The following is a 23363-nucleotide window of genomic DNA, read 5'->3' as shown; positions in this document are numbered from 1 at the left end:
CCTCAGACTCAGCTCTCATGTGACCAGGCAGGTGCTGTAGTTTTGGTGCATCCCGTCCCACGCCCATTCTGGCTCTCACAAACACCAGTGGGTGCTGGAGCTCAGCCTAGTCTGACTGGCACCCAGACAAGTAACTTTTTAAAAAGTTTATCAAAGATTTATTTTTATTTATTTGAAAGGCAGAGTTATAGAGAGATGGGGGACACAAAGAGATCTTCTGTCTGTGTTTTCATTCCCGATAATGGCCTCAATGGCTGGAGCTGGGCTGGTCTGAAGCAAGGATCCAGGAGCTTCTTCTGGGTCTCCCATGTGGGTACAGGGGTCCAAAGACATGGGCTATTCTCTGCTGCTTTCCCAGGCCGTAAGTAAAGAGCTGGATGGGAAGTAGAGCAGCTGGGACATGAACTGGCAGCCCTGTGAGATGCCAGTATCACAACTGGCATTTAATCCACTATGCCACCATGCTTGGAGCCATTTTATTTATGTTTGTTTATTTTTAAAAGGTAGAGTAACAGAGAGGAAGGGGGAAACATCTTCCACCTGCTGGTTCACTCCCCAAATAGCCACAACCAGACAGGGTCAGACTAGAGCCAGGATCCAGGAACTCCATCCAACCTCCCACAAGGGATACGGGGACCATCGTCTCCTGCCTTCTCAGGCACATAGCAGGGAACTGGATCAGAAGCAGAGCTGCTGGAACATGAACCAGTGTTCTGATATGGGGCACCAGCATCACTATCAGTGGCTTAACTGGCTGAACCACAACACTGACCCCTGGCAGGTAGCTTCAAGTCGGGTACTGTCAGGGAAGAGCCCACAACTTACAGAGGTCCACAAAGAGTAAACCTGCCATGACTTCTCTATACAACTCCTTCAATTAAATAAACACATCTTTTGTTTAAAGGGATGTAATTAAAATACAGAAAAAGTAAATACATAAAGGGCTGCCACTTGACAGCTATTTACTTTGTTGAAATGTTCTTAAAACTGCATTTTGCAAGACTTTTCCTATCCACCCTCCTTCTCTCCCCCTCAGAGCTTCAGTCTGCCTCTAGGGTCCCCCTGACCCCACACCACTACCCACATGGGTGTTTTTCCTAGTCATTCTCTGTCTAGACCCACCTTGACATTGGTTTCTCAGATAAACCAAACTAGCAGAAATGTTGCCAGCGGTGGTCTAGGAAACAGGCTGTGTGGCAAGACAAGGCTCTGGGTTGCTTCTCTAATTTATTTTGTGGGGACAGTGCACACAGACCTGAGGGCCTGAATAGCCACAGCCACGGGGTGGTAGTCTACCTGCTGAAGTTCTCCAATGACCTAGGCAGATGGCCTTGCAGGCACGCCAACTCAGACCATTGACACATCTGGAGAAATAAGGCCTGCCTACCAGGACAGTAGAGACAGTAGGATTGCTCAGTAATTTGAAGCTAAATGGATGACAGTCAGCAAGCAGCTGAAGACAGACTGTGAGAGCCAGAGGGCTTCCGCAAAACCCACAGAAGGCCCTCATGTCCTGTGCTGAGCAGCCAAGGCCCAGCTGTAAAAGAGGGCCCAGCGATGCCAAAGTCCAGGGAGACTGAAAGCGCAGTGTTTACCATGGGGCAGCTCTCCTCTGCTGAGGTCAGGTCTTTGTGAGGCCCTGATCATGAAAAACAAACACAAGGCTGGGTTCCCCCAAAAGTGCTGGCTCAGCAGACTCTATGCAGTCAGCAGCTTGCAGAGGGCGCACTATTCCTGAGCAAGGACTAACATTCTCCTGCCCCGAATGATGCAGCAGTCTGCTCCCCACACCAGGCAACTAGTATCCCTTGAAGAAAATGTCCCCAGACCCTCTCCTAGTTAGTCATTGTTAACTGGGACTTAATCCCAACATGATCTACCTTTAGAAGTTCCAGGCCTAATAAAGGAGGTATAAACTAATTGCCTGGTGTGGGAAGCAGGCCAAAAGAGCTTTAAGAATGGACCCAACATGGTACCCTAGCAGCTAAAATCCTCACCTTGCAAACGCCAGGATCCCATATGGGCATCAGTTCTAATCCTGGCCGCCCCTCTTCCCATCCAGATCCCTGCTTGTGGCCTTGGAAAGCAGTCGAGGATGGCTCAAATTCTTGGGACACTGCACCTGCGTGGGAGACCCAGAGGAGGCTTCTGGCTTTGGATCAGCACAGTTCCACCCATTGTAGCCACTTGGGTAGTGAATCAATGGACAGAAGATCTTCCTCTCTGTTTCCCCTCCTCTGTATATCTGACTTTCCAATAAAAGCAAAAAAAAAAAAGAAGAAGAAGAAGAAAAGAAAGAAAGGAAGGAAGGAAAAAGAATGAGGTGGCACTCACTGTCAGGAACCAAGAAAATAGTAGACTTGGGTTTCAAGGGCGATTTATTAAAAGAGCCAGAAAAGCCAGGTTTCAGACCTAGAAGCACTTTCTCAGGATATAGGACTTAACTCCTTGGCAAGAACAAGCAAGAAGTCTACTCGAGTGGCTTCAGAGGCCTGCTAATGCTAAAATAGGTAGGAAGGCCTGAACTGCTCTGGAAACAACTGAGGAAGGAACACAAAAGCCAAGGGAAGTGATGGGCCCGGCGGCGTGGCCTAGTGGCTGAAGTCCTCGCCTTGAATGCTCCGGGATCCCATATGGGCGCCAGTTCTAATCCCGGCAGCTCCACTTTCCATCTAGCTCCCTGCTTGTGGCCTGGGAAAGCAGTCGAGGACGGCCCAAAGCCTTGGGACCCTGCACCCGCGTGGGAGACCCAGAAGAGGCTCCTGGCTTTGGAACGGAGCAGCACCAGCCATTGTAGTCATTTGGGGAGTGAATCATCAGACGGAAGATCTTCCTCTCTGTCTCTCCTCTTCTCTGTATATCTGACTTTGTAATAATAAAAAAAAAAAGCCAAGAGAAGTGAGCATGGCAAAATGAACAATTACGTGAATTCAAGAACGCTGCCAGGGTGTTGCAGTGCAGCAGCTTAAGGCACCACCTGTGATGCTGACATTCTGTAGGGGTGCCAGTTCAAGTGCAAATTGCTCCACTTGCAATCCAGCTCCCAGCTAATGTGCCTGGGAAAGCAGAGGATGGCCTAAATCTTTGGAACCCTGCCACCCACATGGTAGACCTGGATCGGGTCCTTGGCTGCTGGCTTCAAACCTGGTCCAGTCCTGGCCCACTGCAGCCATTTGGGGAGTGAACCAGCAGATGGAAGAGCTGTTTGTCTCTCCTTTTCTCTAACTTTGCTTTTCAAATTAAACAAACAGAAGAAAATGACAATGCTCTGTGGGAGAGGGTGGCACTGAGGCCACTAGGAAAGCACTAGTGCTAAGCACCATTGGTAAGTTCCAAGGTGGCCTCCTCTACAGGCCTTGTCGCAGAGTGCAGGAGAAATCACACTGGACCCAAGGGTAGGGTGTTATGAGGAGTGTTCATTGCCCAAGCCTGGTGACAGAAGCTTCTGCTACACTCTAGGAGCCACTGCGCCAAGCCACCCAAAGTTAGGGTTTTTAAGCTCTCACCCGCCAATCAGATTGAGAGCCATGCAATACAAAGTTTTAGGCAGGAAGTTGACAAAGCCCAAAGTTTTCCTATAGTTAACTAATCTAACCTAGCACAATAGGAGGCAGAGGGGCCTCTGGAGTAATTTCTGTGCTGTCAACTGTTCTGGATGGCGCAGAAGGCAGGAGGGGCAGGGTGCACTTTTCCAGCCTTCAATTAACTTGAATGGCACAAGAGGAGGTAGGAAGGGCGGGGTGCAGAAACTCTGTTTCCGTGCCCTGTCCGCTGCCAATTAACCTGACAAGTGGTGCGAGCCATGAGCCATCAATAGCGGCACCCCATTACAGCCCTTGAAATGACAATACAAGAGACCATAACAGACCTGGGTGAAGTAACATCCATAGAGAGCATGGTGTCATTCCATAGTCAGATTTGGCAGAGGTACATAACCCCCAAAACTTTAGGTCACCAATTCCATAATGAACCACAGGTACTAATGGCCATCCAAGGGGTCATTCGCAGGGTCCGGAAATGGCTAAAACACTGTGTGCTTAGGAGCTCAATGGATGAACAGCCAGCAGGCTTGTTGTTCAACAGCTACAAACTCACACTGAAGGAGTGAGCAGCTGAGTGAATAAGTTCTGTTCTTTGCTCAGCTCCCAGACAATGTTCCTGGGAAGGACAATAGCCAAATATGTGGTTTGCCCAGTGCTTGTCCCACAGGCACTTACAGCCACTTAATAAAATATTCATACATTTCTCTTTTTTTATAATTTTTTAAAAGATTTTATTATTATTGGAAAGCCAGATATACAGAGAGGAGGTGAGACAGAGAGGAAGATCTTCCGTCCGATGTTTCACTCCCCAAGTGAGCCGCAACGGGCCAATGCTGTGCTGATCCAAAGCCAGGAGCTCTTCCAGGTCTCCCACGCGGGTGCAGGGTCCCAAAGCTTTGGGCCGTCCTCAACTGCTTTCCCAGGCCACAAGCAGGGAGCTGGATGGAAAGTGGAGCTGCCGGGATTAGAACTGGCGCCCATATGGGATCTCGGAGCTTTCAAGGCGAGGACTTTAGCCGCTAGGCCACGCCGCCGGGCCCTATTCATACATTTCTACAACAGGACACTGACCAAGACCTAGACTCTAGAAGCATGATCACAGGCCTCAGACACCAGGGGCTTACAAAATCCTGGCTATGATAGGGCTCAAAGTGACCTTGCTGACTTTCCCAGGGGACATAAGCACTTAACTGAAACTTACTTGGTACTTGGAATAATACCAGTAAGTCATAGGGTTCTAGAGTAAGAAGGCCAAGCGGATACCACTAGAATTGCCCCCACACTATGGAAAAGATGATCAATTGTTATGGTTACTTTTAACATCAACTTGGCATACATTATAGTGCTCAGTTGTTCAACACTAGTCTAACTGTTGCTGTAGAGGTGGGTTAACACCTACAGTAATTTTTTTAAAGAAAAAAAATCCTGGGACCAGCACTGTGTCATAGTGGGTAAAGCCAATGGCTACAATGCCACCATGCCATTCGAGTGTATATGTATCCAGGCTGTTTTACTTAGGATCCAGCTCCCTGTTGATGGCCTGGGAAAAGTAGTGGAAAACTTAGGCCCCTGCCACCCTTGTGGGAGCCCAAGAGGAAGTTCCTGGTTCTTGTTTTGGCCCAGGCTAGGGCTGGCATCCAACTAGGAAGTGATCCAACAAAGATCCCTCTTTCTATTTCTGTAAATCTATCAAAAAGCTCAACCTTTTAAAAATTGAAACAATCAGGTGTGTGTGTTGGCTCAACTGGCTATTCCTCCACCACCATGTGCCGTATCCCACATGGATACCAGTTTATGTCCTGACTGCTCCACTTCCCATCCAGCTCTCTGCTTGTATCCTGGGAAAGCAGAGGATGGTCCAAACCTTGGGACCCTGCACCTGCATGGGAGACCCAGAAGAAGCTGTTGGCTCCTGACTCCTGGCTTCAGGCTCCAGATTGGCTCAGCTCCGACCATTGTGGCCATTTGGGGAGTGAACCACAGGATGGAAGATCTTTCTCTGTTTCTCCTTCTCTCCATAAATCTGCTGCCTTTCCAATAAAAATAAATGTTATAAAAAAATCAAATGATCAGCCTCAATGACATGGGTGAGCCTCATCTAACCAGCTCTTCCCTGAAGAAATTCAGCCCAAGGACTAGTGTCAGCTTCTTGTCACATACATAATAACAAACATACAAAACAACCTAGCCAAATGTCTGAACCTTCATCACTGGCTAACCATGGAATGGGCATGTGAGCAGAGGGTCACAGTGGCCAAGGCAGAAGCCCAAGGCAGGGCTACCTGGTGCCCAGGACTGGCCAGGCCTCCTCTGACAGGCAACACACTCAAATACTCACCCTTGGCTTTGTTGAGACTTTCTTAGACCTGCACTGCAAGGCTTTGCTAACTCGTCTTCTTCCCTTCCTTGCCTTTATTTTTATTGCAAAGTCAGATACACAGAGAGGAGGACAGACAGAGAGGAAGACCCTCTGTCCGATGATTCACTCCCCAAGTGACCGCAACGGTCGGTACTGCTCCAATCCAAAGCCAGGAATCAGCAACCTCCTCCAGGTCTCCCACACGGGTGCAGGGTCCCAAGGCTTTGGGCCATCCTCAGCTGCTTTCCCAGGCCACAAACAGGGATCTGGATGGGAAGTGGAGCAGCTGGGATTAGAACCAGTGCCCATACGGGATCCCGGTGCATGCAAGGCAAGGACTTTAGCCACTAGGCTCCTTGCTGATGGCCTGGAAAGGCAACAGTAGGATGATGACCCAAGTGCTTGGGCCCTTGCACATACAGGGGAGACCCAGATGAAGCTCTTGGCTCCCAGTTTTAGACTGGCTCAGCTCTGGCCATTGGGGCCATTAGAGGAATGAACTCATGGATCTCTTTCTTTCTTTCTCTCTGTGTAATTCTGCACTTCAAGTGAAATAAAATTTAAAATGAAAATTCATTGTTAAGACTTCAAGAAACAGTTCCTACCAAATTCATAAGGGACTGATGGTAAAACAGAAATTAAGACTCAAAATAAGAATGACCTGTCAGTCAGACCAGAGCTATACAATGGAGCCACCCAAGCGAGTGGATATGTGAATGGCAGACTAAGCCCAGAAGCAGTCTGGTGTGTCTGCCCGCAGAATCAGGAGCTGATTATGCCAATGCAGAAACCACACAAATGTACGCCCTGAAGAATGGAAACCCAAATGTGGTCTATCTATACCGCATTATTGAGCCCTAAGACAAAATGAAGCATTGATATGCGTACCGCCAACATGGATGAACCTGGAGCATGCCAGACTGAAAGAAGGAAGCCAGACACAAAAAGCCACTACTGTGTGACGACTCCTCTCTGAGCTACCCAAAACAGGCAAATCCACAGAAACAGAAAGCAGGTGGGTGATTTCCAGGGACAGGGACGATGGGGTAACAGCATGTCATTGCTTCCTGGGTCGGGAGTTTCATTTGGTGACGATATTCACGTGTCAAACTAGAAACAGCAGGTGTTTGTACAACAAGGTGAATGCAAGTGCCACTCGACTGTTTTGAAATAGGTTACTTTTATATTAAATAAACTTCACATCAATACAAATAAGTTTCAAGGCGAAAGAATAAGTAGAAAAATTTCTCAACCAAAAAAAAAAAAAAGATAAAGACATTTAAAGTTGATTTCAAACAGGGTCTGGAGAGGGAACTGGCTATTCTATAAAACTCCATCAATGCCAGTGTTGTGTAGTGGGTTCAGTCTGCTGCCTGCAATGCTGGCATCCCAAGTAGGCACCAGTTTTGGGTCACAGCTGCCCCAACTCTCTACTGATGTGTGCAGCAAAGGAGCAGAATATGGCCCACATACTTGGGCCCCTTCACCCATGAGGAATATGTGAGTAGTTAGTTCCTGGCTCTGATCTGGCCTAGCCCCAGTCACTGTAGCCAAGTCACTCTGCCTTCCTAGAAAATGAAATGAGTCCTTTCAAAACAACAACAACAACAACAACAACAACAACAACAAAACCAGAATGCAATCACATTGACCTCAGGTGGTCTGAATCAAGTTAAGCCCCACTTCACTGTAGTTCTATCTGCTAAACTCAAAAGGCCTTGCAATGCTGGGTTCTCAACATCAAAGACAAAGACTAGGACTCTAGAATTGTCTGTGCTTTCCTTTTTCTGGCAATTTCGTCTCGGGCTGGGGGTGGCCTATGGGTTCAAAGGGCTTATCTGTGAGCCCAAATTGAGGACACGCTCTCTGTTAAGTTCCAAATATGTTCCCAGGGATGATATGTGGATTGTGCTTAAAAAAACAAATGCATGGCACCCGACTCCGAAACTACAGCCCTCTAAAGGACTACTACTCAAGAATTAAAAGAATTCAGCTTTAGAGACTTTACTGAGAGAAATGGTAACGGTGTAGCTGACTTGGACTACATTTTAAAAACATATCATTTCCAGATCTCCAGAGTGGTGGATCCGGCCTCAGTGACGCCTGCGGTCACTGAGACTCGAGGAGTCCCGCTCGCGGGAGCAACGGGCCCTCTTCTGCCGATGCGATCGCTCTCGGCTCCGACTTCTACTCCGATGGCTCCGGCCTTCCGAATGCCCGTCATGCCAGTTCGAATGTGACTCTGTGTTTCGTCCTTTATCCCTATCCCTGTTCCTTTCGTCTCTCACGTCCCTCCTGTCGGAGGACCTATGCTCATGTTTCGATCTCTCCTTCTTCGGCTCCCTGGCTGGCTCCTCAACTCTTCTGCCAGTGGCAGTCCTGGCCTCAGGGGACCCAGGGTAGTGCTTCCGTGCCTCCCTGGTTTCTGACCTCTGGGCCTTCTCGGAGCTCTTGCTGCTCTCTGGCTTCGGTCCAGACTCATCCTTTTCCTTTGTGGTTTTGCTTCTGGGCAAGGAAGAAGCGGACGCTTGCTCCAACTGCACCTCCCGGTCATGCTTCTCTTTGTCTTTCTTTTTCTTCTTTTTTTCCATTTTGTCTGGAGGAAAGGGGGAATAAGAGAAGCAAAAGTAATAGAGAACTCCTTAAAACTATGCCTTTCTTCTCTGAGTATGTGACATCTGACAAAGCTGGAACAGTTTACAACTGGCCACCTGCCTGGAAGGAAACATGCATGGAAGGAGAAGACCCTGGGAAGCAGTGTGTAACAGTCAGGAAAACGCATCTGACAAGCCAACTTCAACATCCATCACTCTCAAGGTTCCTGCTGTGAAATTTCTCTATATAAGACCACATGGGGGAATAAGAACTAACAGTATCAACAATTCTGGGGGATACAATTCTACCCTAAACAGTAGCCTCTGGCTGATATCTTCCCTTTGGCAACTGAAACAAATCCCCCCATCTCTTTTCCTTCTCTTATGTAACACCCGACTATCAACCATAATCAGTGGATGCTAGGAAGAGCAGGCACTAAGACTAAATCTGATTTCTCTTGGGTTTCAACACCTTACCTTTTTTGTGCTTTTTTGAGGGTTTATCATCTTCAGAACCCTCAGATGCACTCGGGGAGGGCGTCCTAACCCCACAGCCCATCTCCTGGAGCTCTCTGGTCACCTCATCCATGTCCTCTGAGACCTTAGGCACCCGATAGTTAGCCACATGATCCACTCGGATGGTTCTTCCTTTAATCTGAAAACAAAAAATTAGGTAATGTCTCAGAAAAGATGGCTTCATTTCAAACTCTCCAACTGTGCAGCAAGTCATGACAGGGCTGGGAGCCAACACAATCGCCTCCTGAATCCCTTCCTGATGAATGTCTCCACACCTCTACAGGCCTTGCCACACACCCGGAAGTCTAGCCAAACGCTGCTCACCAGGCACACTCACCTTGATCCCATTAAAGTTGTCAACAGCCAGAATTGTGCTCCTTTGGTCTTCATAGCAGAGGAAGCAGAAGCCTTTGGATTTTCCAGTCTTCTTGTCCCGCACGAGATTAATATTAACCACCTCCCCGTATCTATTCATGTGATAAGAGTTAAAGACATTATTGACGCAAAATCCACAACAATGTTCAGGTATAATAAAAACAAAATTCAGTGCCAGCACTATGGCATTGCAGGTAAAGTCACTAGCATCCCATATGGGTACCAGTGTGAGTCCCAGATGCTTCACTTCCAATCCAGCTTCCTGCTAATGGCCTGGGAAAGCAGCATAACGCCCCAAGTGCTAGGGCCCCTGCACTCATGTGGGAGACCCAGAAGCATTTGGCTCCTGGCTTCAGACCAACACACCTCTGGCCATTGTGGTCATTCATGGAATGAACCAGCAAGTAGAAAATTCTCATTCTCTCTCATTCTCTCTCTCCTTCTCTCCCTATAACTCTGCCTTTCAAATTAAAATAAAGTTAAATCTTTTTCTTTTTAAAAAAGTATGTTTTGAAAGCCACTGTTATTGGTGGCAAAGGCAATCTTCATGGAGAGAATGCATATAGCTAAAAGAGAGAACTGGAATCAACATACACTTCTAGCTAATCACCACTAAGTGCAAGCAGAAATAACAGCAGTTCCAGTATGAAGACTGGGTCAGCTAAAGTACCATGAAAGGAAAGAAATCATAGCTAACAGAAACAGACTTCTTCCTGGAGGACCCTCGGCTTCTGTGGGCTGCCTAGGCCCTCCACCAATGGCCTTCTCACACATGTTGTCCAATTCCTTTCCCACGGGCTGCTGCCCTGTAAGCTGCCCAATCTCTCGGCCAGGGCTGTCTATGGGATGCTCCAACCATTTTGTAGCATATCAATCTATGTGCCAGGGTCCGCAGCCTGTGTACGGTTGTCCAGCCCTCTGTCTGTGGTCCTCCACCTGTGCTTGCTGTTCAATTTCTTTGTCAAAATCCTCTGCTTCTGTCAGTATGGACACCGAGAACCGTATCCCGACTGCCTAAGAGATCCACAGGGAATATGCATGCCCTTGGAGGCTGAGAACTCTGAGGTCACTCATTTCCTATTGGATTTCCCACACGGGGTGGTAGCAGCCCCAAACCCTCTCATAGGGTCTGGTGACATCAGAACTACAGCCAGGAGCCCCGGGTGGTACTCAGAGATAAAAGGGTTGTAAATCTAATTTTGGACTCAGGAGAGGAGCTTTCTCTGGTCCTTATCTAGTTCTAGCCTTGGCTCCCAGGCCTCTCTTACACCGACTATCAGGGTTGCTTGTGAGTCCCAAAATTAGTTCAGATAGACAGATGCTAAAATAAAGGTCAGCTAGCTGATAATCACGCAGCTTGTACCTCACTGATCAGGCTTCCCATCTGCCTTTTCAGATAGACAGAGAGAGACATAGATATAGATACAAAGGCTGGAACAGCCAGGGAAAAGGCCAATTAGCCTATAATCACTCAGCCTGTACTTACTGGTCGGGCTCCCTATTTGCTTCTCCTGGACTTTACTAGGTAGGATGTAGAGTTCAATTCTTCCTCACTCACTGGGTGGTTGGGCATTTCCCTGCTCACCTGCCTGAAACTTTTCTATTCTTCAATTGTTAAAATGCAAAGTTCTGTAAAACCATGCTTAATCACTATATACTGCAAAGTTTAAATTGTGGCTTAATTTTCTTCCCCCCAAAAGCTTTATCAATTTATGACTGTTAATGCTAAACAAGATGTAACAGTATAGAAACTTTGATGTTAAGTTTGAACTTAGCTATTATATATATGGTGGATGTTAAAAAACAAAAAAAAAAAGGCTTCCAGCTCAGATAAAAAAAAAAATCCTCTGCTTCTGAAGGATATGCCATCCAGAGGCAGTGGCGTTCTGCTCCAGTGTTTGAGTCGCTGAGGGGGTGGCCCCGAGGACTGTCTACCAACTCAGTACAGCTCTGGGGTTTTATGAACAGCCACACAGGCTCTTTCCTATCAGGTTCTTCTCCCAGTACAAGCCATCGACATCCGCTGACCGTCACGTGCTACTGATTCACTCCCACAGCAGAACAAAAACTGTATAGGTCTCCTAGTCACTCTTGTTCCTCGTGTGCCATTCTCAGCCTCTGGGTAAAGACATGGTTCTGCTCACTAACTTCCCACTCATCCAGAAATAAAGAACACATACAACCACCTAAACCTCCCGGTTCTTCCAAATTCCTCTCTGTGATTAGCCCTGGTTCTACAGCAGCCCACAGATGAGAGATCAGAAGGCCCCTGTGATCATGGGTTACCCCTGCTTGGCAGGAACCCGAGGAGGTGGGCCAACCTGGGACCTGCCTGAGAGTTGCAGTCTGCTTCTGTGTAGGCCTGGGGTTAGCCAACGTCAGCGAAAATCCCCGAGACAGCCATCAATATCTACCTTCCAGGATCTTCCACAGCGTCCAGGGACTGATCCAGACTAGCACAAAGCTCCAGCCCTGCCCATGCAGGGATGCCAGGCTGCCTAGAGCTTAACAGTATATGGCTTTGGTGATGCCACAAAATGTAATATGGAAGGACCCAACCTGGCTGACCCAGGAGGCAGGAAATACAATAGACTTACTGTGAAAACACACAAATGATATCCCCTTCTGTCAGTTCATAAGGAAGCCCTCCTAGAAGAGACAAACATGTCAGTTTAATATTTACTAAATGTCTACGAAGCACCATTAGCACCAGGCACTGAGGACGTAGAGTTCCCTGTAAACCTTATAAGTATATATCCCTCTGATACAGTGACGGGTGTACATATAGAAGTGTCCGCAGGACAAAGGAGTGATTCTGCTTGAGTGGAAGGGTCAGTCCCCACTAGCCAAACTCATTTGATCCATTCAGCCTTCCTCATACCCAAAAACCTATGGACGGCGCCGGCACGATGCTTCAATTGACTAATCCTAGCCTTGCAAGCTCTGGGATCCCATAGGGACACCGGTTCATGTCCCAGCTGCTCCATTTCCCTTCCAGCTCCCTGCTTGTGGCCTGGGAAATAGTAGAGAATGGCCCAAAGTCTTGAGACCCTGCACCCACAGGGGAGACCCTGAAGAAACTTCAGGTTCCTGGCTTCGGATTGGTTCAGCTTCGACCACTGTGGCCATTTGGGGAGTGAACCACCAGATGAAAGGTCTTTCTCTCTGTCTCTCCTCTATTAATTTGCCTTTCCAATAAAGATAAACAAATCTTTAAAAAATCTTATGGACAAAGCAGGTTCTATCATAAAACTCCACTTTCACAAATATACTTGAAATTTACATATTTATTAGCCCCATTTTATAGGTAATATCCAAAATGAGTTTACATGCAACATCATTAACCCCACCAACTGAGCATTATGAAGACCACCATTAAGCATACATAGCAAACAATATCCCTTCCATGTGTTCTTTCCTCTTATTTCTTTTTAAAGATTCATTCTTGTTTTCATTGGAAACGCAGATTTACAGAGAGAAAGAGTATTCATCCACTGGTTCATTCCCCAAATGGCCACAACAGCCAGAGCTGAGGTGTTTCAAAGCCAGGAGGCAGGAGCCTCCTCCAGGTCTCCCACATGGGTGCAGAGTACCAAGGACAGAGCCATCCTCCTCTGCTTTCCCAGGCCACAAGCAGGGAGCTGGAAGGGAAGTGGAGCAGCCAGGACTCGAACTGACATTCATATGGGATGCTGACTCTGCAAGCTGATCCTACTAGTCCATGCTGCCAGACCCTTTCTCTTCATCTTTAAAATATAGATAGTAAGAACCCCAACCATGAAGACACTATGTCAGCCAGTGGATTCTGAAGAGATTTCATCGTGCTTGGAACGGCGAGTTTGGCAACAATTTAGAACTGTTGAACTATCAAAACTGTTTGAGCAGGACCCTCAGATCATGCCCCACATGGGGAACCTGGGATGGGTGGGAGGCTGGGTGGGACTTCTCCCTTTGTTTCTCCCCTGACCCCAGATACAGGGGAAAAATGATTAAAAAAAAAAAAACATAGGTAGTAGTACTCGCCTCTTAGGGTTGTTATAAAAAGTGAGGCAATGCATACTGAGTGTGCAGCAGAATGCATGATGCAACAACCCTGCTGAAGTGTCACTCGGCAGGGCTGCCGTTGTGGTGGGACAGGCAAAGCTGCCGCTTGTGAGACCAGCGTCCTATATGGGCACTGGTTCAAGACCTGGCTGTTCTCCAGTCTGGTCCAGCTCCCTGTTAATGTGCCTGGGAAAGCACCAGAAGATGACCCAAGTGCTTGAGCCCCTGCACCTCCATGGGAGACTAGGAAGAAGCTCCTGCATCCTGGCTTGGCCCCGGCACCAAGTCAGCCCTTGTGACAGTAAATTTGCAGGAAGATGTTTAAATCTTTCTTAAAAAGTCACTCTGCAGAACTACTGCCTGTGGCACAAAATGAACATAGGGATGTCAACACGGCCGTGGACAAAAGCCCGTAGTTAATTGGAGGCAGAATATGAATTCTGAGGGAACTAGAAAGGTGTAGGGCAGTTGGGAGTAATACAAGTTCATGGCAAAGACTATGCGTTATTGTTACTAACAGTGTTATGCTGTTGCCATCTGACCTTCACGAAATTCATCATCTTCTCTGTGCCTCAGTTTTCTCAGCTGTACAATGGGTTGATGAGCGTGTCTGCAACAACTATGGTCTCCAAAAAAACCGAGCAGCAACAGTGAATGGCAAACATAAATTTCTATAACTGGTTTGGCAACAAGGGTTGGGTAGAAGTCATACAGTGAATGGGAATATGGATTCCCGCGCAGACAGAAGATGCAAAGAAAAGTGGTTGTAAAACATGAGAAGGAGAGCAGGACGGAAATCTTGAAACGGTCCAAAGTAGGCCAGGGGCGAGTCTGAGGAAAACCGCGGGTCTCACCCAGAAAGATCCAAGCACTGTCCTTGTATTCCGAGTGCCACGACACCTTCTCCGCCACCCCGAGCTGGACCTCCCGCTCATTCAGCTCGTTGATCAGCTTCACCTTAGTTAACGGACTGCCCAAGGAAAAACAAGAGAGCCGAGTCCGCCTGCGCTTCCAGGCAAGCCGCTCCCGCCCGTCGCGCCTCCCACCGCCCGTCGGCCCTGCGGACGATCCGCCATCCCAGCCCCGCCAGGCTACCCGCAGAAAGCCGCTCTCCCTGCACCCAAAGGAAAATTCAGGTCTTACTTCATCTTGTCAGGTTCGCGCTCAGCATGTAGAATTTCCCCGGTAAGGTTGCGCGGCGCATGCGCGACCTCGGCGTCGCTCGCTCTAATAAGTAAGCAGTTTGCGACGCAACAAGTCGGCGTCGCGGGATTATGACGCAGCGCCGATTCCCCCCCCTCCCCCACAGGCTCCGTGGAATCACCATCTCTTGAAACGTGGTTTACCCTTTAGTCCTTCGGTTCCCTCTTTAAAAGGGTGCCTGAGCTTCTACCAGATCCCTAGCCGGTGAACGACGCCTGGAACTAATTAGTTAGTGCTTACTTGAGCAAACTGAACAAGATTCTTTAGGAGACGGCTTCAGTCCCAGCTGCTAGACTTTTCCATAGCCTCTCTCCTAGTTGAACCAGAGGCAGAAATAATTGCGGAATTAACAGCTAACAACCGGGCAGATTATGGCCTAAATGTCACTAGAATATGTGCTGGTCACTTCGCATATGCTGTCTCTCCACTTTGCCCACCCCATATGAAATTGCCATTCCCATTTTATAAAGCAAAAGATGTTCAGGTCCAATTAACTTTCCCTGCACCAACCAGGCAGATTGATTCAACGGGTCATTATTGAGCCTTTTTTTTTTCCTACAGGTCTTATAGAGCTAAAGTTTGTACACAGGAGCCCAAGGGTGACTTAATACTTATTAATTAATAATAGCGAATTAGTGTAATTGAGCCAGGCGCAGGGTAGGAGACTGGGGGTGAGAAGTGATTCGAACATCCCATCTTGGACCCTGCGCTTCCTGCTTTGCCTTTCCCACAGCTCGCGAAGTTCCCGCTGTTCTGATTATCCACCAATCAGATGTAACCTGGCACTTTACCTGAGAATCTCATGCCCTAATCCCTCGTGGCCCCTCCCCTAGTCCCCACCCACTAACCTGTGGCTCAGATAATCTCAGTCACCAGTCTCTGGGGCAAACACACAGCCCACACAGCTCCTCCCTTCTCATTCCCCCCTCTTTCCTTCCCTTCTCCTGGCTCTCCCATCCTCCATCCTGCCCCTTCCCCTGCCCAGGCAGCCCCCATCCTCCCACCATGGCAGGAGACATGTCCTTTCTAGTTTTCTCCTCCTCCACCCCAACTCCCGTTCCTACCCTGTTGAAATAAAAGGACCTCCTATTATCTCATCGCATCTGGTATTTTTGGCTTAAGGCAAAAGAGGACTTGGCTGCAGAAATTAGCTGAGTGTAATAACGTCAGAATGTACAAACTTTGAGTGCCTTTTAAAACCTAAAACTGAAAGTGGCAGTGGTGTGGGAAGGTAGGAAGCTTATGGCGGGCGCCATGACATTGTAGGCTGAGCCTCTTCCTACTGCACCAACATCCCATATGGACACTGGTTAAAGTCCTGGCTTCTCCACTTCCAATCCTGATTCCTAACAACGTACCCGGGAAGGCAGCAGAAGATGGCCCAAGGTATTGGGTCTCTGCACGCACGTAGGAAACCCGGAAGAGCTTCCTGGCTGCTGGTTTCAGATCAGGTAACCTCTGGCCATGTGTGGCCATTTCAGGTGTGAACCAGCAGAATGGGAGATTTCTCTCTTTCAAATATAAATAAAATAAATCTTTAAAAACCATCATCTTGTAAATGAAACGTAAACAGTGACAGAGTGCATACAGGTCTGGTCTGCTTCTGAGAATCTCTGCTTGATTAGTTATGATGAAGTAACCACTGCAAAGTGCTCAACTAACACCACACGCTAGCTTCCTCATTTCTTCAGGTAACCGTGGAATCACAATTGGGGCTGTATCTTCAGCTAGGCCATCAGCTTTCCTAAGAAAGTTGGAGTAAATAAATAAGGTTAAGATCCAGCAACAAAATGAATATTTGTCGAGAAACCTTCGCAATGAAAAAAAGCAAGAAATATTTTTGAATATGCCTTTTCTCTCATCACCACCCCACTCCAATCTATTAACCATGAACATTGAGCAAAAAGGTATTAGCCAATTTCTTTTCTGCAGGGATTTAAGGGAGAATTTGACATCCTTGCCCTAGTGATGGAAATGGGAGCCAAAAGGTTCCGAGTGGCAAATGAAAACAAGATCTCCACACTCACCACGCTGACCTGAAGCTGCCCCGTACCACAACTTCATGCAGAACAATCCAGAAACACAGAAAAAAAAATCCTTTCCCTTCACACACCCTTTCTATTTAGCTAGCCAGACAGCAGGAGAGCTTTCTGCCTGCACAGTGCCCTCTGCTGGATTTCTTGGCTACTGGCATTTTGGTTTCTGAAAACCAGGAAGCAATGCTGCTCTTTTTCAGGCGAGCAGACACCTGCAGTCTAACATCTCTTGAGCAGTAACCGCTGCCAAGCAGCGATATAACTAAAATCGTTTTTGAATAATTTCCTCCTGTGGGCCTTTCAACCCCGTGTATTAGTTTCCTATTGCTGCTAAAGCAAATTGCCACAAAATTAGTGGCTTAAAGCAGCACAACTCTCTTTTCCAATTGTCAAGGTCAAAAATAAAAAAGTGAGCTTCATTGAGCTAGAGTGTTATCAGGGTTGATTTCTTCTGGGGCCCCTAAAAAGGGATTTTCCCCGCCTCTTGCCCCGTGATTCCTTCCTCACAGCATTCCAATCTCTGGCTTCTGTTACCCCGCCCCTCCCCCCCCCCCCCCCCCCCCCACACACACTATGCACTGATATTCTGACTCGCTCCTACACAGACCCTAGTCATTATATAACTAGGCCTACCTGGAAAAATCAAGGCCAAGCTCTCCATACGAAGATTCTTAATTCAATCCTTCTGCAAAGTAGTTTTGGTATGCAAAGAAACACAGTGATTCAGTTTCCTATAAATGTGCGCAGGAAGGCAAGGGGGAGAGCCTAAGTACTTGATCTTCCTCCACCCATGTGGGAGAACCAGATGGAGTTCCACACTCCTGGTTTTGACTTGGCCAAGCCCCAGCCATTGTGGCCATTTGGGGACTGAACTAGTAGATGGAGAGTTCTCTGTCTCTGTTCCTTTGTTTCTCTTTCTCATTCTCCCCCTCTCAGTCTCTTTCTGTAACTGCCTTTCCAATAAATAAATCTAGAAAGAAAATTACACCAGAGCAGTGGCTCTCCTAAGTGTCATCCCCGAGCCAGCATCTGGAAACTTGTTAAACATTCAGATTTTCAAGCCCAACCAGATCCTACTGAATCAAACCCTGTGGGTGTAGGCAAGAATCTGGGCTTTGGGGCTGACACTGTGGCAGTCGATTAAGCCTGTGATAAGCATCTCATATGTTTAAAAATCTTCTCAGTCCCCTGATTCCTTTGAGAGAGAGAGAGAGAGAGAGAGAGAGAGAGAGAGAGAGAAGAAGAAGAAGAAGAAGAAGAAGAAGAAGAAGAAGAAAGGAGAGGAGAGGAGAGGAAAGGAAGGAAGGAAGGAAGGCATTCAGCCTCCTGATGCATGTACCAAACAGCAAGAACTGTTCTCGGGCTGACAAGCAGAATCCCGAGTCCCAGGGCCACAGCTTTCCCAAGGCTCCGGAAGAGGGGCATCTGTCTGCTGACAGCTCTCTCAGGCTGTCAAAACAACCTGACATCCAATATTTGCCTTGCCTCTCCACTCCCTTGCTTAAAACACTAACCTTTCCCAGTTGTGCTGTCACCTTAACTGAGTAAATAAGCTTCAATCCACTCTTCTCCCCAACCCTCTCTTCTTGGTATCCAAGAGGAGAGTAGGAGGCAAAAGGTTAGTTAGTTCTAATGTACCCGAGTAAATGGTTATACAACCCAGAATAGAAGTGCGTTTCCTGAGCCCATCGCATCCTGCTCCAGCAACACTGCCTCCCCTTGACCCAACCCTGCAAAATGGAAAATTCCACAGCCAAACATCAAGAGAGACATTTTCCTGAATGGAGTCCACCTCCGCTTTCCCTGCCTGCCCCCGGAGATAACCTCTGATGTACAAGATCATGAACAACAAGCGTGGCAGCTGCTACCAGCTGAGCAGACAAAGTTCACCAGGAGTACGCTCAAGGGAAAGCAGCATCAGCCTGGAGCAGGCTCTATGTGAAAGTGAATGACAAGAACAAGTTCTACGGTGAGCCAAGTGGCAGCTAGGAACAATTTTATGTTCAAAGACTGGGAAATCCTATTTGAATTAGAATGTCAGCTTCCAGAAAACAAGATGTGGGAAACAGCTTCTGTGTGTGGCTACATCCCCGAATGTGTGCTCCTCTGCCCTCCTCATTTCAACCGCTGATGATCATCTTGCTTGATTAAAAGCAATCCTAATAGTCACGGAGAGTGATTTGAAAAGTAAGTATTGACTTCTCCCAAAGTGACACAGGCTTAGGATGAAAAGTGGAAATTTCACATCAAACCTGGCAGGGAGGGGGGCAGAGAAAAAGCACGATCAGAGTGTCAATTACATCTTCTATCAGACAGGATACCTTGAAAATTCCCCTCCCCCCCCACCCCGTGCCTCCGAACAAAATCTTTGAGGCATCAATGAGATGAGAGGGCCTGGTGAGACACCAGGTACTTGGGAGTTGTCTAGTAACTAGCAGGTTGGCAGGGGAGGGACTAGCTCAGGATTGGGATCAGCCGCAGTTCTGCATGCGGATTGCTGCCTGGAGAGAGTTGCAGTTGCAGTGGCCGGGAGGCTCGAGACTGCACGAGAAGGAGGACCTCTTCAGGACCCACAGGATCCCTAAGATGGCCAGCTGCCAGCCTGGATGGCCATCAGTGGCCGGAATCACGCTGTAGCTCTGAACCTGCAGCTCCTCCTCCTCTGGCCCCTGCATTGGAGAAGTTGGGCTGGAAAATCAGCATGATCTGGTAAGTGGAAGCCCCGCTGCTTCAAGACATGGAGGCCTCTTTCTCGTTTGGAGTGATACTTGCTGTGCTGGCCTCCTTCATCATTGCTGCTAATGCACTAGTGGCCCTGGCTGTGCTGTTGCTGATCCACAGGAGCGACGGTGTAGGTCTCTGTTTCACCTTGAATCTGGCTGTGGCTGATGCCTTGATTGGTGTAGCCATCTCTGGCCTGGTCTCTGACCAAGTCTCCAACTCTGCTCAGCCCACACAGAAGACCCTGTGCAGCCTTCGGATGGCATTTGTGACTTCCTCTGCAGCTGCCTCTGTCCTCACGGTCATGCTGATCGCCTTTGACAGGTACCTTGCCATCAGGCAGCCCCTCCGCTACTTCCGGATCATGAGTGGGCTCGTGGCTGGAGCATGCATTGCTGGGCTGTGGTTGTTGTCTTACTTCATCGGTTTCCTCCCACTCGGAGTCCCCATCTTCCAGCAGACCGTCTACCAGGGACCCTGCAGCTTCTTTGCTGTGTTCCACCCTCGCTTCGTGCTGACCCTCTTCTGCGTTGGCTTCTTCCCAGCCCAGTTTCTCTTTGTCTTCTTCTACTGCGACATGCTCAAGATTGCCTCCATGCACAGTCAGCAGATCCGAAAGATGGAGCATGCAGGAGCCATGGCTGGAGCTTGCCGAGCTCCACGGATTCTCAGCGACTTCAAGGCTGTCCGCACCGTGTCTGTGCTCATCGGAAGCTTCACTCTGTCTTGGGCTCCCTTCTTTATCACTGGCATTGTGCAGGTGGCCTGCCAGGAGTGCCAGCTCTACGTCGTGTTGGAACGATACCTGTGGTTGCTTGGGGTGGGCAACTCCCTCCTCAACCCACTCATCTATGCCTATTGGCAGAAGGAGGTACGACAGCAGCTCTATCAGATGGCCTTGGGAGTGAAGAAGGGGCTCACTGCGGTGTTCTTCCTCTTAGTCTCGGCCAAGCATGGAGGCCCAGAGAGGCCCAGAGAAAGTTCTTGTCGCATTGTCACTATCTCCCACTGCGAGCTCAATGGCTAAGATGATAAGGGCCTAGAAATCTCCAAGTGCCTTTCCCTTGTCCCCTCTGGGACTTAACTAGGAGATCAGATGGACCTGGGGGAATGAAAGAATACTTGCTTCATGCAGTGGACCAGGCTGAGGGGCAGCTGAGGCAGGATGCTTTTTTGCACCACAAATTTCCCCACTGCAGATCCCCACTGCTTCCTCTCCTTTTTGTAATGGGCTTGTGTCTCCTGTACAAGCACACTTATTTGAATCAAGAAATGCAAAGCCAGAAATAGATGTTTATAGTCGAAATCCAGATAATTTTAGTATGTAATCTATATAAAATTATTAGTGTTCTTCATGTCAGATCTTTGAAGTCTGATGTATATTTTACCCTTACAGAACATTTCAGTGCAAACTAACTATATTTAAAATGCTTAATAGCCACTGGGGCTATTGGCTACATAGCTAGTGGTTACCTTACTGAACAGTGCAGCACTAGAGAAGTAAAGCTCTCGCCTTAACTGTTTAGTATTGTGATTTACTCAAGTAAATGTTTTGGTAAAAGCAAAGGGCCCTCCCTAATCTGCTGCCTTCCCTAATGTAAATTGGAAATTTTATATAGTGAGTTTGCATATGATATTGGAATATGAATTAGTATCTAATGTGTGTTTTCCTAAAAAAAAAAAAAAACAAAAACAGGGCTTCTTGTTATTCTTTTTTTAAGATTTATTTTATTTACTTGAAAGTCAAAGTTACAGTCAGAGCCAGGGCTGGGCCAGGCCAAAGCCAGGAGTCAGGAGCTTCTCCCAGATTTCCCATGCGGGTAGCAGTGGTCCAAACACTTGGGTCATCTTTGACTGCTTTTCCCAGGCCATTAGTGAGCTAGATTGGAAATGGAGCAGCCAGAACTTGAACCATTGTTCATATGGGATGCCAGGCTCACAAAGTGGCTACTTTGCCCACTACATCACAATGCCAACCCTAAAAAAATAGGATTTCTTTAGGAAATTGCCTGCCTTGTGGTAATTTCTGCTATTATGCCTCCTGGTGCTTCTTCTCCTCAGTCACCACACATGTCACTTGCAGCTACTTGCTGATGACAATGAAACATGGATTCTGAGATAATGGAGGGAAGAAAGAGGGAAGAAAAAAAGGTAGGTGCCCCGGCAGGTGCTGCCAAGCACTCCAGACTGGACCCTCTTGGCCCCTCAGACTTAGACCTTCTTTCATTTATTCCTAAGTTTGCATTTTCCTGAGAGGCTCAGTTGCACAAGAAGAGGGCACCCAGGTGGCACATGGGACCAACTGCAGAGCAGGTGCCTCATTCTCGTTTCTATGGGGTACAGAAAATGACAATGTTGGCAGCTGAAAATTATACTCAGCTTCCCTGTATAGCCCTGGTGGCAAGAATTCAAAAACAGAAGGGGGAAAGATACTCAGGAACTAAGCCCTGCATTTGTGAGCTCCCCTATAGCTCCCGGCTCAAACTTCTAGTCTCTGCAGCAGAGTCCTATAGCGTTTGGCTCTCAAGGCCCGAAAGATTACCTCCCCCAAAAGTTTCTGAGTTAGCAATGAAAGAGGACACGAAAAAACCAAACCAGTGTGGATACGTGGGTCTGCGATTTGGTGCTGAAACTGCCTTGGAAGGCTAATCCCTCAACCTCTACAATGATGGTACCAGGATGCATTTGAGTTTAATGTGCAATGGTTAATTCCAAGAGGTCCCTGTAAATTTTCATTCGAATCTCAAATTTTAATGTCCCAAACCTGGAGGGAATCCAGCCATCTTCCTCTCAAAACGATAGCAGCACACACGAATTTTTGCACTTGAATTTGCTCAACTCCTTCTGAAGCTTAGATTAGCCTCCAGCTTTTCTTAAGCAGTCGTTCAGAGAATAGTGGTTATCCCTCTGCATTTCTTGACTCTTGAAAATTGCTTTCTCCTCATCTTCACCTTCTATCTTCAGCCCAAATGGCCTGCTTCTCACTGATCTCTTCTACTGCACCTGTCCTTATGATTCTGGCCTAGAGGAGGAGTACACTTGCTCTCATCGCAGCAAGCCTTATGTTCTTACAACGGAAGAATGTGTTAGTTCTTCCATGCATGATGGAACCCAAGATGTCTTGAAGGGCTGAGCATCCAACAAGGAACAATCCTGCGAGAAATATAAGGCATGTTTTTGGATTGGGTTACAAGTTACTGGGAACTAAGTAAAATACAAAAATTGAAAGCAGGCTCAAATCAACACCCTCCATATTAGTTATTCAAAGCTTGAATCCTGGTCTTGTTGCAAAGAATGGATCTTGGCAAGGTAATATAAGCAAAATGGGATGGAAACTAGCTAGCCTGATTTCATCATTCCATGTTACAAATGTGTTCCCTATTGTGTGTTTCATGTATATACAGCTATTTGTCAAAAGTAAAAATTGGCATCTGTTTCCAAGAAAGGTACAAGAGTAAGGTAGGAACTGAGGGGGAGATTAGGTGATCATTGTATTATTAGGTTCAGTCGGACCGAGAAACCATGCTGTCCCCCCAACATCAGATGCATGGTGGGAAAATCACAGGCAGTGAGTGAACTGGTTCAAGAGATCAGGCTCAAATTATTATTCATGAATTTAAATTCTGAAAGCTAGAATCCTCATTCATTAAACCAAGCTACTAATACCTACCTTACACAGAGTGAGCATCAACCTCTTAATGATGCTATAGATTAAAATGGCCAGTTGATCTCCTTTAAGGGAGTCCATCATATTCAGATATAATGATCTATAGGACAAGGGCAATTTGGCTGTGAATTCTTCAGGTTGTGAATATAATTTTTCAAAATGAGTAACAAAGAATGTCTCAAGTTGAAAAAGATAGAGTAAACTGACTACCTTACCAGTATTGAGACAGAGCAGATAGAAAACAAGGGACTAACGAGGCACTAACGTTAGTATACTTGGTTATAATAGTGACTGAAATTGAGCACA

At 47.4% G+C, this 23363-nt stretch overlaps 2 protein-coding genes across 2 annotated transcripts; one reads left to right on the top strand and one right to left on the bottom strand.

The window, feature by feature from the left end:
• Positions 1 to 7519: 7519 nt before the first annotated feature.
• RBMX2 (RNA binding motif protein X-linked 2) lies at positions 7520 to 14642 on the bottom strand. Its single transcript, XM_012927721.2, has 6 exons — positions 14574 to 14642; positions 14285 to 14400; positions 11984 to 12035; positions 9349 to 9478; positions 8973 to 9150; positions 7520 to 8497 (listed from the first exon to the last, which is right to left on the bottom strand). The coding sequence occupies exons 1-6, from the start codon at positions 14576 to 14578 to the stop codon at positions 7995 to 7997; spliced, it is 984 nt and encodes a 327-aa protein (XP_012783175.2). The 5' UTR covers positions 14579 to 14642; the 3' UTR covers positions 7520 to 7994.
• Positions 14643 to 18963: 4321 nt separating this feature from the next.
• GPR119 (G protein-coupled receptor 119) lies at positions 18964 to 20471 on the top strand. Its single transcript, XM_004587697.2, has one exon. The coding sequence runs from the start codon at positions 19407 to 19409 to the stop codon at positions 20415 to 20417; it is 1011 nt and encodes a 336-aa protein (XP_004587754.1). The 5' UTR covers positions 18964 to 19406; the 3' UTR covers positions 20418 to 20471.
• Positions 20472 to 23363: the final 2892 nt, after the last annotated feature.

The sequence above is a fragment of the Ochotona princeps genome, chromosome X (genome assembly GCF_030435755.1).
Source record: "Ochotona princeps isolate mOchPri1 chromosome X, mOchPri1.hap1, whole genome shotgun sequence".
Classification (NCBI taxonomy): domain Eukaryota; kingdom Metazoa; phylum Chordata; class Mammalia; order Lagomorpha; family Ochotonidae; genus Ochotona; species Ochotona princeps.
This window is presented reverse-complemented; position numbering and strand designations above follow the sequence as displayed.

Bases quoted from the DNA above. Each gene is read 5' to 3' on its own strand.
- RBMX2 (XM_012927721.2), bottom strand. The intron at 9,479-11,983 runs GTAAGTCTATTG...TCACATGAATAG, and splicing joins ATCATTTGTGTGTTTTCACA to ATACGGGGAGGTGGTTAATA. The intron at 8,498-8,972 runs GTAAGGTGTTGA...CCTTTCCTCCAG, and splicing joins CTCAAAAAAGCACAAAAAAG to ACAAAATGGAAAAAAAGAAG.
- GPR119 (XM_004587697.2), top strand. From the start codon at position 19,407: ATGGAGGCCTCTTTCTCGTTTGGAGTGATACTTGCTGTGCTGGCCTCC.